Consider the following 14,461-nt stretch of genomic DNA (forward strand, 5'->3'; position numbering starts at 1 on the left):
AGTTCCTGCCTTGATTATCTGGGAGTGAAGTGCTGGAGTTTTAGACTGGAAATAATAGATCATTGTTTGGAACACATGCATTTCATGTGTGTTACGTTTCTACAATAATCTGTATTAAACACGTTGTTAAAACTGAAACATTTTTCATATTTTAGTAATAAATGACAAAATGTAGACATAAAACTATATAATGTGTAAAGCCTGAAGTCCAAAGATCAAATAAATACTTTCACAAAAGGTTCAACAATGATGCAACAGCTTCCGTGGTGCATTGGTAAGAATCGCTGACTTGTAATCAAGAGTCCCCCGGTTCGATCCTGACTTCTTCGTATATTAACCATTTTGAGTAGTGAGCTGCTGTTATTGTTAATATTATACAATAAAAACATACATTTGATTTGCGTCTGTAACAGCTGGTGTACATTACTAGTACTTGTAAAAGTTAGCGCTGTTAGTTTTTATTTGAAACTGCTAATAACTGTAGATGCGAGTGGTGTTTTGAGACAATCTGATCTGGATGGATAAAAGCTGACACACAAACGCTGGTAAATCTGTCTCCTTCGCATCTCGCCGTCATTTGATTTTTTTTTTTATTCAATTTTATTGAGTGTTCCTGCTTAAGCTGAATTAGTATGTGCCTTATGGTCCATGAAGTCAAAGCCATACTGACAAAAACAGAGACATAGGTATATATGATATTTGGAATTATTCATTTTATAACCTGTATAGTACATTTCGGAAAACATTGTGGCACTAATGCAACATTATTCATATTATTCATATACATTCGCATAACGTCTTGCTGTTGTAATCAGTGACCACATGTGTGTGTCCTTCCAACCCCATTATCTCCACATTTTGGTGCATGATGGTGTGTGTTTTGTACTCCAGGACATGCAGAAGAAAGAATAGTACAGAGAGGTCAGTTCCACACTATATACAATCATCAAATTCAAGTGTTAACAGTCCCCACACACCCAAAAACTGGGCTTTTTACAGAAGCTCTTTAAAATAAATAAATACATAAGTAGGTCAATAAATATACACAGACTTTGATTAAACAAAGAATCAAATTAAAAAGAAAGAAAACTTCTGACTTGGCTCTCCCAATGAAGACACTGAATAGACACATTGCTGTTGGTATAAAGGAGTTCCCAGTTGTGTTTCTTGACGCACTTCTGCTGAATGATTCATTGTCTGAAAGTCCTTAGTGTTGGTTTGTCACAGAGAGGATGTGCAGCATTGTTCATAATGGCAATCAATTTTGTTATAATTCCCTCCTTCTCTTCTACCTTTAGGGGGTCCAGGCTGCATCCTATAACTGAGCCTGCCATCTTAATGAGCTTTTTGATTTGGTGGGCCTCTCTTGAAGTGATGTTATAGTAGAAGGTCAACCATAACATTAGACGCTAGAGTACATTTTAAAGGAGTTAAACAGCCATTGCATACCTGGAATAATTTACGCTGTTCTAAACTAAATTTAACTCTGTGTGTGCAGATTATTAAGAAAGCTTGGTTGCATTTAGGCCATATTTGAATTAGGTACGCTATAAAATAAGCTACGGGCAGCCGAGTGAATGGAGCAGTGTGATTTTTAGACACATATATGTGCAAACTCCATTCAGTAACAAGTTATCTTGTTTAGATGTGTTAGCCTAATAATTATGGCAATGTTTTGTTTACTGCATTGTAGAATTGAAGAACCTGTGCCATTTCAGGACAGTGTAGTATGACAGCATAAGGTTGCCAGTTTAATTCCCATCAATAACTTTTTAATAATGAATGAGTCATTTCTCTTGCTAGTGTTCACCTTACATAAATGCAAAAACAAATTAACTTGCATTTTCCAATTTGCATTGAATAAGACATTGGTTAAATAATCTGGTGTAAGATGGTCATATGCTAATACCAAAAAAAAATAAATAAATAATGCAGGTGTGACTGCTTAGCGTATAATGTAAGATAAACCCTTAAAACTTTCAAGGATCCTACATGTACTTCAGGTTTTAGTTGAGGCCTTCTGTTGTCGTGTATTTTTCACATTTGTCTGGTTAAACAATTTACTATGCTTTTTAATCGCAGCGTGTTGGTGGGAGCATGAGGCCATGGAAGCACATGTATGCTGTACTCAGGGGGCCATCGCTCTATCTTTACAAAGATAAGAAGGATCTTCTGACACAAGGATCTGCTGCCACTGAAGAAGATCAGCAGATAATCAGCATCAAGGCCTGTCTGATTGATATCTCCTACAGTGATACTAAGCGCAAAAATGTGCTGAGGCTCACCACCTCGGACTGCGAGTATCTGTTCCAGGCTGAGGATCGGGAGGATATGCTGTCATGGATTAGGGTCATACAGGAGAACAGCAATTTAGATGAAGAGGTATGGATCTTAATCTCATGTATTTGGAAGTTAGTACTCTGCCCAGATTTTAGAAATTTGTTGAAGAATTGTAGGGAGAGTCCCAAAAGCACTGGGATGCCAATGAGGTTGTCCCTTTTAATTCTTAAATAATATAACTTGGAATCAGTACTCGAGGGTCCAAAATAAAAAAAAAAAGTAAAGCAGCCTTTCTGGCTTTGTGGAAAGGCTTGGCTTTTGAGTGCAGCTCTGTCATTTTACAAAATCTAGGACCAAATGAGATGTGAACATCAGGAGGTGTTGGACCTTTATAGCCCTTTGAGTGAGAGATGCAGGATTATTTTCTCTTCTCTCTGCTGAAGAGGAGGATTAAAAAAAAAAAAAGACAAGGCTGTTAACAACAACAGTGCCCCCGCTCAATCCAATGGGTATTGTGTACCTGGAATGAGCCGGGAAGGGGTCCCTCTGATCCCCATGTGTGACACTCCTTTTGCTTTACTTAATTTTCACTAATTTTCTTTGATCCCTTATAACTAATATCGGAGCATGTTCTTGTTCTGTTCTCCAGATATATTTGCCAACATTTCACCCTCTTTTGACTATACAACCTAATGCCTTAAAGGTTGAATATTTATTTGCATCTTCCTCTTTAAACCCTTTTTAACCAGATTTTTAGATAGATAGTACTTTCCCTAACTTTAACAATAAACCAAACTGACAATTTTGACCTTGTTGAATTTTTACTTACTACATATGCTTCCTTATATTTCTCTACTAAGGTTGTTTTGTAGATGATGCGGGTGAGATAATGAGAATTGAGAATGTTGTGTTATGCTGTCACCACAATATGTTTGTGTTTTTTCTTTTCTTTTCTCAGAGTGCAGGTGTAACTAGTACAGATCTAATAAGCAAAAAGATAAAGGAGTACAATACAATACTGAGGTAAGAGGTAGGAATTACATTTTTGACTCCAGTTTTTCTACACTTGATTGGTACTAACACTAGATCTGACTATTTATTCAGTTCTTCCAGCAGTAAAACTGAGCCATCCCCCAAAACCCCCCGGCAGTCCCTCAGCATTAGACAAACGTTACTTGGAACTAAAGGAGAACCAAAGGCCCATAGTCCACACTCGCCAAAGCAGGATTCAGAACGCAAGCTCCTAAGCAAAGGTGGGTATTTTTCCATTGAACTAAAACATAACATCTTCTATGTGTCCTTCTTTTAAAGGTATTATTAATTCTTCATTTTATATGTTGAAAAACTCATCCGTAGATTGTGGTTATATGCAGTAGATTTTTGTTTGTAAGGGTAAAAGTGACATGAAGTTAAATTGTTCAGGGCTATGAAGAGTTATGGACTGTCTTGTGTAGAGTTTGCACCTTCTCCCCATGACTTTACAGGTTTTCTTATAGTATTTTGATCTCATCCTACTTGCCAAACCTTATGGAGGTTAATTTGACTGGTAGTAAATGTAAGTGTGCCATGTGTTGGACTGGCTTTAATCCAAGGTTTCTATCTTCTATCCAGTGGTTCCTCAGAGAGATGTCATGGCGCTCTGCACCTACACTTGGTGAGGGTTGTTGTGCAAGAACAAAGTAGTTTGTACTGTTTTGTTGTATTTTTGAGGTGGCCATGTTAGATTGGCCATTGAGCTCTGTGAAGAGGATTACGTGTGTTCTGTTTTATTTACTTTATTTTTTGACACCCATTGCATGACTAAACCTACCTGGAAGGGACATCTCTGTCTCCAACTCTCTGTATTGCCTTATTGCCTTTCCCAATATTTTTTTCTCCTACAAGGAGTTTTTACTTGTTTTCTTATGGAATCAAGACTAGGGGGCTGTCACAAAAACAGGGCTTGTTCAAGCACGCTGAGGCATTCTGTATGTGTTTTTCCTTTATACAAGAAATAAATGGTTATTATTGTTACTGATTGGGTCGAGCTTCTGGAAACCATTTTAGAATTTGATGTAACTTACGGCTTATCTGTCAACACAATTATGCATGAAGGGATTTGCTATGTGTTAGAACCGTGTCCGACAGACACCGGGAAATCCTTTGAATTTTCCTACCCGGCCTACCTAAGTACAGTATGCACATTCTTCTGTGCTCTCTCTTTATATGATGGGGCTATTAAACTAATTTAAAATGTAGGCCCTTTTTTTATTTATAACAAGCTAAGTTCATAGCAGGTCCAACAGTTTTCTAGGCAGCACTGGAATTGTCGACTTTCAGTATATTGTACAGTATTTCTTTAAATCTTCTACGTTTTCATTCTGCTGTCACAGTAACAGAAGAACATGACATTGTGACTATGGATGGTGTCGTGCAACCGCAATGCATTTTTTATTTTTGATGAATATTTGTAAATGGAATTATGGTTTGTGCAAAGGTAGAGACGTGCTGCAGAAATCCTCCATCATACCCAAATGGCTGGGATACTTCTCTTCCTTAGTCAAATCGGAGCCTCATTATAAAATGCCTAATTTACTGTCACGTCTCTCATAACAAAACCACAGCATTTTTGATTGAGAGGATTTTGTGTTTTTTAGCAGGGTAATTTTCATTCATTTTCTTCATAGATGAGGAATTAACTTTTTAGATCACACTTTATACCTTAATCTAAAGCCTTGGTGATTTGAAATCAAATAACCTTTCTGAAGATACTTGCGATTCTGTCTAGAGAACTGAGCGTCTACCTACATAATAAACTAATTCCAGTGCCTAGTAATTAATGAATCATTTCTTCACTTGCTGGCAGTTCAAATGAGTGCATTACAGAATCAATTCCCTACACACCTGGTGTCTCCAAAGTGAGGCTTTGTGATTCATCAGTTTGACTTGTTACTGCAGTAATTTATGGGAAAGGTTACTAGTTTAAGGCAGTTAAGGATATATGACACATTTGGAATAAAAACACAACATTTTTTGATTTTGATTGATGGCTCTTGAAGAGATTGTGCTAAAGGACATCAGAATTAACTCTGCCAATTGTAAATTTAATTCTAAATCTAAATTCTAAAGCAATTTCTTTACTTCAAGAAAAGATCGAGCAAAAAAATAAAACTGACATTAATATTTACAGCAGCATGTCAACTGGAAGAAGCTTCAGAGAGTAACATCTCGGGAGTAATCATTAGGTGCTTTCCCAACACAGGAACTTTTTCTTTCAGGAACCAGGGATTTTGAAAAAAAAAAATCAGGAACCTTTATAGCATTCCAACCGCATGAACTTGGACCTGTAACTACAAATGGTCCAACTCCAGGGTTTATACTTTTTGTTCAACCAGGAACTGTTTGTGGGGCTTGAATTGTGCTGATTGATGAACCATAAATACTGGCACTATCTTACAAATCTGTTTGTAATTTGGACTTTGGAGAGTATCTGGTGAAGACTAATCAACGTACTTTGTGCTGCAATACTCTTCATAGGCACCCCCTGGTGCGCTGAGCCGTATCGAAGCTATAAACCAACCACCCCAACTCCCAGACATGAAGTTGTGATTACTTCAAAGCAATAAAGTCTGAAGGGTCCCCCATGGTTTCCGGACTACGACATAATTCACATCACATCACTCTTCATAGCTCCCTCCCTGGTGGATCATGCCATAGACCGCATCAAAGCAATAATCTCCCCTGTGAAGTCTGGGATGCTTCGAATTAATAAGGTGGTGGATCCCCCATGAACTCCCGATCATGATATATTTTACATGGTATCACTCTACATAGCTGCCTCCCTGGTGAAGTTGGGATCACTCTGAAGCAATAAGGTGCAGGGTTTCCTCCGTGAACTCCCCAACGTGCCTCACTTAGGAATGGTGGCTCAGAGGCGAAGGATCTGTGCTGGTATCTGGAAGGTTGTCAGTTCAAATCCCGCTACTGCCTGAAGGGAACCTTCTGCATTGGGCCCTTGAGATAGGTCATGAACCGGAAAATTGCTTCAGGAGCACTGCACAATGGCTGACCCTGCACTCTGATACCTCCAGTGGGCATGCAAAAAGACAATTTCCCTTCAGGGATTAATAAAGTGTTCTAAAAATTACAGATATTAAAAAATGCCAAATACTTAGCACCACATTACAGCTCATGTGGTACGGAGAGAATGCAAATTATGAAGGTGGCCAGGAACCACAAGTGACCCAGGACCTACATCATACTGGAGCTGATTGGTTCCTGAAAACAAAAGTTCTACAGTCGGAAAACGCTGATTATCCACACAGAAGCAGCTGATCTAGCTGCTACAGTCTTAACCTGAAGTACTTATGTGTGATGTGCATAGGCGTCCCGGATTTTTTCAAATTGTTCAGCAGGAAGATTTATTTCCTTTTTCTAATATGCTCTGGGGGAAAAATACCGCAGTACTTTAAAAATACATTTAACAGATTTCTCACTGGGCAGACACGCTAGAATGGATGACTAGATAATTCTTGGTTACATGGCAGAAAACTTGTCTTCTCAAAATTGGAAATGTGATTTACTTGCTGAAAAGAAATTTAAAGTGGATCTACTTTTTTTAGATTTTCTCTTTTTTCCAGTATAGCCTTGTTTGTATCTTGATGGTAGGTTTGTGTGCATTTAAGCATTTAATTTTAATATTCAATTTTCCTGCACTTCTCTTCACAGGTTTTTCAAAGCAATCTTTTTTATTTGACTTTTAATTTAGCATTTTGTGAAAGATGCAATATAACCTAGAGACTAATTATCATTATCTGACATATACAGCATGCTAATTGAATTGTGGCAAATAAGAAAAACTTTTCTATGATAAACACTTGGAATTTGTTAATTAACTCCTAAGGAATGTATTAGAGGTTGTCGGTTGGGGAAAAGATGAGCACAAATGTTTGTTTGCCATGTTAATTATTAGTTAAATCATAGGAAAAAGAAAACCTAGTTGACTGCATGTTTCATTCTTGTCACTTGTTTCTTTCCATTGTAATGCTATGTCTGGAGGATGTATGCTTTGCTGTAGGCATGTTCTGTATGATTAGCAGAGCCCTAAGGATCATGTTTTGCCTGGTTTTAGATGACACAAGTCCGCCAAAGGACAAAGGCACCTGGCGCAAAGGTATCCCTAGTCTGGTGAGAAAAACCTTTGAGAAGAAGCCTCCACCTGGTGTGACTTTTGGAGTTCGGCTTGATGACTGTCCTCCAGCACTTACAAACAAAGTAAGCGTGCTTTCTTAAAAAGCCTTATCTATCCGGAGAGAGCGTTTGAGCTAGCTGCTGTTTACTGATTTGGCCGATGCCTTGTCCACAAAACTGTCAGGACTTCATCCTCCTCCACTCCTCTAATTCCAACTGCAGGTTTACATTGTGGGGTAATGGATGGATGGCTGATTTCATAGAATTTCTGCATAGAGTTAATGTACAGAAAAACAAAATAGAAATGATGACTGTTTATATTCATCCTTCTACATAAAAACAGAGATGTAATGGAATGTTTTTCATCTGGCAGTTTATATTAATATATTTTGCCAGTAATATCTATATCTACTTCTTCCTTCTGCCGTTCCCATTTAGGAGTTGCCACAGCAGATTATCTGTCTCCATCTATCCCTGTCTTTTACATTTTTTTCTGCCACACCAAATGCCTTCATGTTCTCCCTCACCACATCATAAATCTCTTCTTTGGCCTTTCTCTTTTCCTCTTGCCTGGCGGTTCCATCCTCACATTCTTTTCCTGATGTACCCCCATCTTTCCTCTGCATGTGTCCAAACCATTTCAATCTCGCCTCTCTCACTGGTCAGTAAACTGTTGTAACTGTGTTGTCCCTCTAATATACTCATTCCTAATTCTGTCTGCCCTCATTTCTCCAAGCAAAAATCATAGCATTTTCAACTCTGCCACTTCCATCTCTTCCTCCTGTCTTTTCATCATTACCACCTTCTTCAAACCATACAACAAAGCTGGTCTCACTACCATTTTATAGACCTTTCTTTTCACTCTTGCGGGTACTCTTCTATCACAAATCACTCTTGCCACTCTCTTCTCCACCCAGTCCACCGTGCCTGTACTCTCCTCTTATCCTCTCTGCTAGAGTCTCTGTTGCTTTGGACTGTTGAGCCCAAGTATTTAATTTCTTATACCTTCACCACCTCTTCTCTTTGCAGTTGCACTCTTCCACCACCTTCCATCTCATTCATACACATGTGCTCCATCTTACTCTTACTGACTTTCATGCCCCTTCTCTCCAGTGGGTACCTCCACCTCTCCAGGTTTGCCTCAACCTGCTATCTACTCTCACTACAGATCACAATGCTATCTGCAAACATCATTGTCCATGGAGACTCCGGTCTGACCTCATCTGTCAACCTGTCCACGACCACTGTGAGCAGGAGAGGGCTCAGCGCTGATCCTTGATGTAATCCCACTCTCACCTTGAACCAAGTTGTCATTCCTACCGTACACCTCACTGCAATCACACTCACATACTTTTCCCTCATACAGTACCGTAACTCCTCTCTTGGCACCCTGTTATGTGCTCCAAGTCCACAAACAAGCAATTTCCTCTGAACTTCTCTGTACTTCTCCATTCCCAGCCTGTAATATAGTGTTTAGTAATAATCCCAGCCTGCTCAATTACTTTTAACATTTTTATTATAATATTTATAAATAGATAGATATGGTACATATGTATATATAATGTACATTTACAGTATGGATATACACACACACATACTATCAATGTCTTTTCTATTTTTGTCTTCACTCTGTACCCCTCAGACTACAAATATAACAGCAGGTCATGTCACTTGCAGAAATTCACAGATAATTCTGGACTTGTGGGGTATATTGATAAGGGGGATGAGAGAGAAGAGAGGAGTCATGGTGAGAACTTTGAGAATTGTCTGCAGCTTAACATCAGCAAGACCAAGGAACTGGTTATCGACTTTAACTACACCAAAAAGCCTCTATGGCGTGGTCACCATTCAGGGATTGGATGTAGTGGTGGTGCTCTCCTTATAAGTACTTGGGGATCCACATCAATGACAGGTTGGACTGGTCTGAGAACACGAAGGAACTATATAAGAAAGCACAGAGCAGGCTCTTTTTCCTTTGGAGATTGCGTTCCTTTAATGTGGGAAGTGACATCCTTCACAATAGAACACTCTAGATGAGATTAGGCCATTCAGCCCAACAAAGCTCACCAGGCCACTCCATTTATTTCTTCCAGAAAAACATCAAGTTGAGTTTTGAAAGTCCCTAAAGTCTGACTGTCTACCACACTAATTGGTAGCTTATTCTATCTTCTGTTCTACCTTACATCTTCTATAACCCTGTGGTGGCCAGTGTGTTGGGCTGTACTGGTAATATCACTTCAAGAGAAGACTACCAAATCAATAAGCCAATTTATAGGGCAAACTGTTATTGGACACACTGGAGGTAGTAAAGGAGGAGTGAATGAAGATAAAACCTAGTGCCATTTTGACCAGTGCTGCATATCCTCTCTCTCTCGACACACCAACACTGAGGACTTTCAGCCAATGAATTATTCAGCAGAAGTGGGTCAAAAATGCCACCCGGGCACCTTTATATCCAACAAAATACACCTGTATAGTGCCTCACTGGGACTCCCAAGTCAGACGTTTTTTATTTCTTTTTAATTTTCTTGCTCTTTAGTTAATCTGTTGTGTGTTCAGAACCTAGTGTGGGTTTATATAATACAGTGGCACCTCGGTATACGTCCTTAATCCATTCCAGATCCTTGGACTTATACCAAACAGGACGTATACCAAACAAATTTTTCCCATAAGAAATAAAGGGAAAATGATTAATCTGTTCCCATGAAAAAAAAATCCTGTTGATATTGGCGTATTGTACATTGATGGGGTTGTGTAAAATAATTTAAACACTGCTTAATACTAAAGTACATAAATACAAAAGCAATTAGATGAACTAAATGAAAATTTAACCTCACTTACTTTTTAATAACGTTTTTGTTTTTCACACTCGTAGATACCGTCGTTCTTGGCATGCGGTATGCAGCAGCCAAGTCCCGGATACACATGCCACCTTCATACTTTTCAACAATCAATTAAAATTTACGTGAAAAAACACAAAATCATGTGAACATTCACAGAGAGTTATATCGTGGGTCGTTCACGGAATGCTAGCAACTGGCGTACTGACGCTCGTGGGCAGTCGTGGCTTTGTTTCGAGAGAGGTAAACAAGGGTAGCGCTCGGTGTTCTAGCACGTGAGTCATATTCCAAACAAAGGTCGCATACCAAGCAAAATTTTTCGCGTCCAAACAGGATGTTTACCAAGTTGGACTTATTCTAAAGCGGACGTATACCGAGGTACCACTGTATTTATTTATCTATCTATCTATGTATTTCAAGTGCTTTTGTAAAAAGTCAAATGTCCTCCTGGGGACAAATAAAGTTCTGTTTATCTCTGTGTGAATAAAACATATTTGTAATGAGTTTATATTAAAATTTGCTTATCTGTAAGAGTTACTTGATTTCCCCCACTGGTAAAAAAAAAGTATTAATATTTTTAAATTATTTAACAATATTCAAAAAATTTAAATGTTTTGCTTTTCTCTAGTTTGTGCCTCTAATAGTTGAGATCTGCTGTAATCTGGTGGAGGAAAGAGGTCTAGAATATACAGGGATCTATCGAGTTCCTGGAAACAATGCTGCTATTTCCAATATGCAAGAAGAGCTTAACCGAGGAATGGATGACATTGACGTACTGGATGATGTGAGTGTCGTTGCCCCATGTTGTTTGCTCAGTGTGTACTGTGTATTATAAAATGTTGTTTGTAATATATTTTTAATATATGTTTGTGTCCTACACCCTGTGGTGACAAATAATGTTCATTCTATCTACAGAAATGGAGGGACCTGAATGTTATCAGTAGTTTGCTGAAATCCTTTTTCAGGAAGCTTCCTGAACCCCTTTTCACAAATGGTAAGTTCAGATACCATATTTACTCTGCCTACAATATTGGAGTACAATGTGTGGCTCTGTTGTAGCTGTAAATCAGAACAAAGACTCTTTGATAAAGCAGCCAGAAAAGCATGCAGATCTTTAATACATTTCCCCACTTCACATATTTGGGTAAAAAAAATCTGATTATTCTATCTTTAGCTTGAGTAACTGTAACCAAATTCTGAACTTAATTTTTGTTCAATGCCTTAAATTGTTGTTACAGACATTTTTGGCTCTTCAAGCTAAACTGCTTTCAGTAAATAACTTTAAAGATTATCTTCTAAGGACTGCTATCTTCATGATATTTCTTCAGGGTTTCGTGTCTAGAACGTGGCTATTCCAAAACATTAAAGTCTTCTTTTATCTCTTCTGTGATATCCTTGTGGTATGGTGGTTTGTTATACAACCCAGTGGCTGCTATTCTCATTTATAATAATGCAAAATAGGAATTTATTTATGTCATTTAGCAGGTTTACATGCACTTCAATATCCCAATTCTTCACCGAAATAAGATTTTCCACAAATAATCGTTATGTATCCATGTAATCCCTTAATCTGGTTACTTTTAAGGATTTTGTCATCTGCGCATGTCCCTTACACTCTGCCATCCTCCGCACATGTTTGTTTTGCGTACTCTTTTGGCAGCCATGGGTAGAACCATCCACAAAATGCGTTTCCAGAGGCAGATGTTCAAGTAATCACATTATTCCTTCTCTTGGTTGAAATATTCTGTCTAAACTCAGTACCACAGTCTCCATAGCAGTAGGTTACTATGTTAACAGTGACTTGCTTTAAGTAGTCTGATTACGTTTTAAAGTACCAAATAACTTAACACAATACTTACCTAACTGAAGTAAAAAAAACCTGTGTTTGTTACTATTCTCGCAGCAGCACTGGGTGTAAGGCAAGAAACATGCGTATCGGTATGCCAGTCCTTTGCAGGGCTCACTTGCAATGCCAAGCAGAAAAGTGTGTGCTGCATGCAGTCCAGTAACAGATACCTATAAATAAAGTCTCAATTTGATTAAACATATTTATTAAAACCAAGAAAATGATCATAGGCGTCTGGGTTATTTTCAAACTCACAGTGGCCGATGGTGAAGTTTCTCTTTTTTGGACAGTGTAATGAATTTGTAGCATTTTGACAAAAGAGAACTCCAGAAGATTAAGAAACCAGGTTATTCACCATAACCAGATTATGTGTTGCATGTAAACGCACCAAATGATGACAAGCTTTACATGTTCTGTGGTGTCAAGGAATTCCCAGAGCATATTCCTACTCTTAAGCCTTGTTCACACGGACGTTAAAATCGAGCGTTTTTTTTGTGTTCGTTGCGTCTGGTGAGCGTGGATCAAGCGCCGAGTGTTTTCTACACGTAGGAGTCAATGAGAGTGTTCACACGGGCTTTGGTGACGTGCGTTTGTCCGGCAGCACGTTTATACGGCATCAAAAAAACGTTGCATGCAGCTTTTTCTTGCCGTTCAAAACCCAACGAACGCAAGGAAACCGCTTCTAGTTCGTTTTTTGCGCGTTTATTTTACACTTCGGAGGACCGGATATATCCCAATATATCCCATGGTCCATATTGAAAGGAGGCACCTCAAATAAAACGACAAGGGCTTTCATATCCAGTTCCCGACACTGCCTCCACAGGTTAACACACAAACTACAATTTGGGCTGCAGGCTGGCGTTAGACAGAGACAAACGAACGCCGGTGTAGAAGTCAATCGATCGCTACCACAAAATGCAACATAAACGTCTAGGACGTTCAGAGCAAGTTCGTTTATCCAAAAACTTAACGCCTGTGTGAACAAGGCCTTATGCTTATTAGTCAATTAGATGAGAAATGCCAGGTTTTTGGTTTTCATCAGATATAAAGATGTAAGTATGTGTCAACCTTTGACACACACACTTGAAATTACACTGGAAATCATAAAGGTGAATTTTTAGCAAACCTAACATGAGAAATGTCTCTGTTTAGTAAAGCAATGGTGTATACGGTCTTTTTCTCATTTTACATTGACTTTTGTTGCCCAAACTAAATTTTAGGTTGATGTTAATATTTTGCTGTTAGCATGTTTTTGGCAGGCCAACCCCACTCTTTAGTGTTTTCCAGTTCAAGTTGGTGTTTCCACATTATGTTCACTGCATCATCAACAACAACAACATATATTTATATAGCACATTTTCATACAAAAAAGTAGCTCAAAGTGCTTTACATAATGAAGAAAAATAAGGGACAAAATAAGAAATTAAAATAAGACAACATTAGTTAAAACAGAAAAAGAGTAAGGTCCGATCGGCAGGGAGGACAGAAAAACCAAAGAAAAACTCCAGACAGCTGGAGAAAAAAATAAAATCTGCAGGGGTTCCAGGCCACAAGACCACCCAGTCCCCTCTGGGCATTCTACCTAATGTAAATGAAACAGTCCTCTTTGTATTTAGGGTTCTCACATACGGACTTAATGATGATGGTCATGCAGACTTCTGGGTTTTAATCTATCAGTGTTGGAACATCACAGTGCTTTGAGTAGATGGTGGTGGTGCAAGCCACCACCAAAAGGACACCGGAAAAGAAACAAAAGAGAGAGTAGGGGTTAGTACAGATTTTTGAGCCACCATGAATATTTATTATAATGAATTGGATATACAGAGTATCAGGATTAAATTACAGTGAAGTTATGAGAAGGCCATGTTAAAATAATGTGTGTTCAGCAGTTTTTTGAAGTGCTCCACTGTATCAGCCTGGTGAATTCCTATTGGCAGGCTATTCCAAGGCCAGGCATTCACAAGTCTGGAAAAATATCTCTTCATTTGTCTAGAATCTTTGTGGTCAAATCTTCATTGTGATGATCTGAGACAAAGTGTGTCAGATGCTCATGTTAGAGTAGATCCAAGTCAAGTTTATCAGATTATTAACATAGCCGGCCGTAGAACTCTCTTTACCTGGAGAAATTAAGAGCTGGATGGGAAAGTTATAGTAATGTCTTTGCACAGAGATATTAAGTACAAGTTCAGGGTTTTTTAAAAACATTTTAACTGTATTTGAAGTGACAATGTATTTCCTTTAATACAGGAGGTTGCTTTCAGTGTTTTATCACAGAAAACGGTTTCAGTTCACGTCATCAAAATTCAATGCATTAGAGGAACCTTTA

General features: G+C 38.4%; 1 protein-coding gene across 10 annotated transcripts in view; it reads left to right on the plus strand.

Annotated features, from left to right (window-relative positions):
* LOC120529798 (rho GTPase-activating protein 21-like) overlaps window positions 1–14,461 on the plus strand; it is a 408,601-nt gene that overhangs the window by 374,163 nt on the left and 19,977 nt on the right. For all 10 annotated transcript variants that reach the window (XM_039753942.1, XM_039753944.1, XM_039753943.1 and 7 more), the window contains 6 exons: window positions 2,083–2,382; window positions 3,239–3,303; window positions 3,385–3,533; window positions 7,391–7,533; window positions 10,918–11,073; window positions 11,205–11,283. In XM_039753942.1, coding sequence (XP_039609876.1) covers window positions 2,083–2,382; window positions 3,239–3,303; window positions 3,385–3,533; window positions 7,391–7,533; window positions 10,918–11,073; window positions 11,205–11,283 — 892 coding nt within the window. The remainder of the gene's footprint in view (window positions 1–2,082; window positions 2,383–3,238; window positions 3,304–3,384; window positions 3,534–7,390; window positions 7,534–10,917; window positions 11,074–11,204; window positions 11,284–14,461) is intronic.

Source organism: Polypterus senegalus, chromosome 5 (genome assembly GCF_016835505.1).
Source record: "Polypterus senegalus isolate Bchr_013 chromosome 5, ASM1683550v1, whole genome shotgun sequence".
NCBI classification, from domain to species: domain Eukaryota; kingdom Metazoa; phylum Chordata; class Cladistia; order Polypteriformes; family Polypteridae; genus Polypterus; species Polypterus senegalus.